We start from the raw sequence: 5,322 nt of genomic DNA, 5'->3' as shown, positions 1-5,322 counted from the left end.
TGAGACCTACACATGCTGATTGATTTATTTTATTCACGAAAGGAAAGTGTCATTGTTTAATGTGTTTATACAAGTAAACTGCACGTCAGGCTCAAAAGCATGTGTGTATTTTATTTGTGAACTTGGATTTGTTTATTTCATATAATTATTATTTAAAAGCCTGTTTAAAATGCCTTGTATTTAATGTGATTAATATGTGAATATGATTTAATGGTGAAGCTACATTCTGCATCAACCTGGACAAAGTCTACAACCGCTGGAGACGTGAGGACAGCCGGGGAAAAATAAGGTGAAATTTAAGTATTCTAGTGTCATTTTTTAAAGAATTTTCATTTATGGATGTTAATCATTAAATGCTGTTGCTAGATTATGAGTCGTAGAAATGCTAATAAAAAACGGTAATTATATATTTTACAGACAAAGATACTACATCTCTCGGCTGGTCTGGGAACGCCTCAGGATCCCTCAGGATCCTTGATCCCTCAAAACCTCTTATTTCAAATACTGTAGCATCAAAAACACACATACAAGTGTGATTGAAACAGTTTTAATGATTTACAACATAGTCAAAAAATAAATTCATAAATTAGTAAAACAGGTGGTTGCCTGCTTTATTCAGTCAGCCATCGATCCCCTGCCTGAATGATACTCTCACTGGGTGTGCGGCGTCACTTTCACTCATTTCATTTCAAATATATATTCAAAGGTGCAAAAGGCTCTTCACACTGCTGACAATGTCAGAGACACAGCCACTTAGAAATCAGGCCTGTCCTTCTTCAGCTTGGAGTAGTCCATGTTCACTGCGAACAGCTGCAAACAAACACACAAATGTTCACAGTCAGTAAAAGGCAATCGTGGACTTTGAGGCTTTGATAACATCTACACAAAGTGGCTTGTGATTTTAATCTAACCGGACCGACATGCAAAGGAATATGAAAAGATTTGCAGAGCCCTGGGACTGACGTTTCAACATGTACAGAAGAGGATTAGGACCACATGTGAATATGTTTAGAAAACAAAATGGAAAAATGACAGAATTCTGCGATTAAAGTCATTTTTCTGAATTTAATATCAATATCTTTTTTTCTTGAAGTCAGGAATCTAGGATTAGAGATTAATATCAGATTAAGAGGCAAAGCCAGAATTCTGAGCCAACTCTATGAATTCTGTCTTTAATCTCACAATTCTGACATTAATCTATTTCTGATAATTGTGACTATAATATCAGAATTCTGACTATCATTAACTTTATTAGAATTCTGATTTTAATCTCAATTCTGACTATAATCTCTTATCAGAATTTGACTAATCTCTTAATCTCCCAATCCTGACTTTAATCTCAGAATTTTTAATCCTGATTTTAACCTCCGAATTTTTACTCTTGATCTCAGAATTCTAACTTTAATCTATTTCTGACTTTAATCTCAGAATTTTGACTCTAATCGCTTAATCTTGGAATTCAAATTTAATATTTTACCTCAGAATTCTGTCTTTAGTCTCAGACTAGAGTCTTTTAATCTCAGACGTCTAACTTTAATCTCGGAATTTTGTTTTATCTTTTTTTTTTGTATCTCGTTCCAAAAAGAAAAAGTGACCGTAATCCTCTTCCATTAAAAGCATGATGAAAGTGCAGGGTGGAGGTTGTTTATAGTCATTTGGGAACTAGCAAATAGGCTGAGTCATGGAGGAGGAATTGAAATATTTCCTGTGGCCAAGAAAGAAACCTAAAGAGGACATGGTGCACAGGACAAGAGACAAGATGGCAGAGAAATCATTCAATACTGTAATAAGTCAATGTAACACAGATCAGTTGTCTCTTGTTGTTTTTACTGCCAAATTCTGCTGATTTCATGTCTTTATTTAAGGTGCATATGTGTGCACAGACCCAGGAGTACACTGACCTAAAGGAATGTGAAATATAAATATTTTGGGGAATGTTTTTTTTTTTTTTTCTTTCACAATAGATCAGCAAAAATACTGTGTCTTTATTTGGTCAAATATTGAATTTTTTTCCCTTCCATGTTCCTTCCAAGGCTCCGTGATAATTATTGTGGAGAGAGTGTGACGCTGTTACTTTGTACTGCTGAGTGGGCTCCAGTTTGTTCCAGGGCTCAGGGTTGTTCTTGCGATCCCATCTGAGAACATAAAACAAGTCAAAAATGACATTACTATGACAAAGCATTGAAGCGATCGTCTGAGCGTATCATGTCGTACTTCTACACACGCTAAGGTTTACCGAACATTTACAGCACGCGCTTAAGCAAAAACAAACAAAACTATAGATCCATAAGTGACTTTAAGATGTTTGAGATGACTGTGGCACTTACGATACGTCTGGATTTTTCAGAGCCAGTCGAGCCAAGTAGGCGGCGCTCATGGTCACCCCACCACCGATGAAGATGAAGAGGGGGATCAGCTGGAGGGCAAAACAAAAAAACAAAATCACTGAAATTGTCTTATGTCAGGACAACAAACACAATCTGCTCTAGCTCACAATACTTCACAATAACACATAATACTCCACAATGCTACATAATACTTCACAATACTGCACAGTTGACTCTTTTGGATCTGAACCTTTTTTAATTTGAAATTTAAATTTTGAAAGTGTGGTTGTATAAAGTACTGACACGGTAAATACTGACTGCTGTATTTTCGCTTAAATTTACAATAGCTTAAAGTGTTTGCCATTTTATCTCGTTGATAGACAGCGGGGGTTTTTTTTCAAATTGGAAATAGAAGTTTGTAAACTGCTTACTTTCACACACCAAAGTCCATAGAGAAACTCAGCGTTTTTAGCTCATGGGGACACAGGAGCTGCTGGTCTACTGCTGCCATGTTTGGTAAATTGGTGTCACTGAGGGCAATCTAAACAAAGGGTTTAAATACCAAAGTGTCAAAAGAACACATCTGAACATACTGATGGAGGCAGCAGAGGATCAACAACTCCTGTGTGCCAAGATGTAAAAATCGTTGATTTTTTATATGGACTTTGGTTTGGGAGAGTGAGTGGTTTAAAAAGCGACACAAAATGTAGTTTTGAGTCACAAAATGGTGTCAAACGGCAAGATATTTATATTTGAACGATATCTTACACTTAGATTTTATTAGGTGAGCCTTATGTTAAAATCTGCCTTTCCTTGTGTCGCTGCTGGCAGCCATGTTTTCGTGGAAAGATACATTTGGTTTCGCAGTAGAGCTTCAAAGGTGCAAACTGTGTGTGTTTTCTTCGATTTCATTTATTTACATAATGCATTATGCAGGTCATCTTACGACAGAGCTGTTTTTGAAACATGCACAATAATCCTACTGTCCTTGAACAACCCTGAGCATGTAAATATAGCCAAAAAAGGCTATATGCTACTCAGCACATATCTATTTAGTCCCTATATGTCACATTGTTATTGAAGACATTACAGTGTTTCACCTGAAGTTGTGAACCGTGACCAACCACCAGTGGTTTATTAATAACCACAGTAATAAACAGAAGACTCTGTACACAGGTCTCAGCGCTGGGGGCGGGGATTCACACAAAGAACAGCTGATTAATTCAGTCGACAGCAACAACAACAACAACTGTACAAGTGTGTGAGAACCCCTTTACTTTAAAGCTGTAGTGCATAATGTTGGTGTTTGTTGTTATTATTCAGCGCGGGAATGTCACGGGGTGAGACAAGGTCTAAACTGACTGTTCAGAGGTCTAATGCACACAGACACAGGACTTTGCCCATTACTTTTTATCTTTTATGTTTTAGTTAACACAGCTTTGACTCAAGAAATGTTGACATCCACACGAAACCCCCCCCCCAGGTAACTCGATAAATGTGGTACAAAATCAGTGAGCCAATGGAAAAAAAAATAGACCAAACAATCTCCAAGCACAAAACAGCGACCACAACCGCACCTGTGGAATTACAACATTGTTACATTGCACTGGATCCTAACCAGACCCAATGCCACCAGCTTGCTGGGCCCCCCACCCCCAATTGTCTTGATCCGCCCCTGTGTGTACATGCAATGGCATTGAGTCATCCCAGCATGGAGACCCTGTACGTGCTGCGGCTGCGTGCCAAAATGGCTTTTAACGGACATGTACACGCCGGTTTTTAACGTATCTGCCCCTCAAATTATTATTATTATTATTTACTATTACTATTACATTACTATTACTAGTGGTAGTAGTGGTGGTAGTAGAAGTATTCGGCTGCATTTTAAAGCAGACAAATGAAGGTGTGATGAAGGTGGCACAAGGACAGCTACATGAGAGGACGAATATTTATTTAAAATATATAGACGAAGAAATAAAGCTTTGTTATAAATAAATTGATTAATACGAGTCGCATATTTCTTATTTATCCGTTCATCCGTCTAAAGCACCAGCTGCCGAGGAATTCAACATCGCCAGAATGTGGCGCATACTCTCTAATATGCTGTTTCTATTTCGCATTGTCTCTGTCACTGTGACACATGAAGATGCTCTATTGTTAAATAAATGTCACAGGAAGAGACCATCATTAGACAGAGGTGAGGAAATGAGAGCGCGCCGTCACACACACAGCGTGTCCTCCACGTCCCTTTCAATGTCACCGGGTCACACACACACACACACTACAGTGGAAACACGTCGGTCAGGACTTACAGCGGGATGGCTCTTCAGTTGTTTGCCGATGACGCCGAGAAAAGACATGTCGGCTGTTTTTCCCACTGACAGGAGGCCGTTAGAGTCGAATTATCGGGTAAAAGCGCGCACTTGATGCCGCTGCTGCCGGTGCGGGGGAGGCGATCTACGTTTTCCTACAGGCCGGCAAAGACAGTGAAGCGCGCTCCGTCACCGCCCTCCTCTGCTGTCAGCCAATCACAGAGTGAGACGTCACAACAGCTGCACATCTGTAGTGCTGGACTCGAGACAGGAAGACGTAATTCACTTGTTCTTAAATGCTCGTTAGGGCCCAGCGCGAGGCGAAGTGCGAGGAACCGACTGTTAAGGGCGTAGGTTTGGTTACAGGACTGTGGGGACACTGCTTAAACTAAGACTTAACTAAGGAGTGTGTTTATCATGACATAAAAAAGTCTCAATTTATACTACACACATCACAGGCAAAGGTTATCAAAGGCTTTGTGGATTCAAAAGGACGCGGCCACAGCAACCATCGGAATTTTGGCAAATTTTGGTCAATTTCGACCGTTCGAAAGAGAAAGTGCCCGATAACTTTGCTTCACGTTGACCGATCGCCTTGAAACTTCATATGTGACACAAGACACCGATCCTGAACACATCTATGGACTCAAACTTGACCCAACAGGAAGTTGGCCATTTTGAAT

General features: G+C 39.5%; 1 protein-coding gene across 1 annotated transcript; it reads right to left on the bottom strand.

Moving 5' to 3' along the window:
• Positions 1 to 531: 531 nt before the first annotated feature.
• LOC131448093 (cytochrome c oxidase subunit NDUFA4-like) lies at positions 532 to 5,009 on the bottom strand. The gene is made up of 4 exons (XM_058620192.1): positions 4,640 to 5,009; positions 2,328 to 2,416; positions 2,075 to 2,135; positions 532 to 810 (listed from the first exon to the last, which is right to left on the bottom strand). Exons 1-4 carry the CDS (start codon positions 4,685 to 4,687, stop codon positions 754 to 756), a joined length of 255 nt encoding a protein of 84 aa, XP_058476175.1. The 5' UTR covers positions 4,688 to 5,009; the 3' UTR covers positions 532 to 753.
• Positions 5,010 to 5,322: the final 313 nt, after the last annotated feature.

Source organism: Solea solea, chromosome 21 (genome assembly GCF_958295425.1).
Source record: "Solea solea chromosome 21, fSolSol10.1, whole genome shotgun sequence".
Classification (NCBI taxonomy): domain Eukaryota; kingdom Metazoa; phylum Chordata; class Actinopteri; order Pleuronectiformes; family Soleidae; genus Solea; species Solea solea.
Note: the sequence above shows the minus strand (reverse complement) of the source record. Positions and strands in the feature narration are given on the sequence as shown.

Excerpts from the sequence above, each read along its gene's own strand:
- LOC131448093 (XM_058620192.1), bottom strand. The coding sequence starts at position 4,687 with ATGTCTTTTCTCGGCGTCATCGGCAAACAACTGAAGAGCCATCCCGCT. Across the intron at positions 2,417-4,639 it reads AACTGAAGAGCCATCCCGCT|CTGATCCCCCTCTTCATCTT; the intron begins GTAAGTCCTGAC and ends TTTGCCCTCCAG. Across the intron at positions 2,136-2,327 it reads CTGAAAAATCCAGACGTATC|ATGGGATCGCAAGAACAACC; the intron begins GTAAGTGCCACA and ends TTATGTTCTCAG.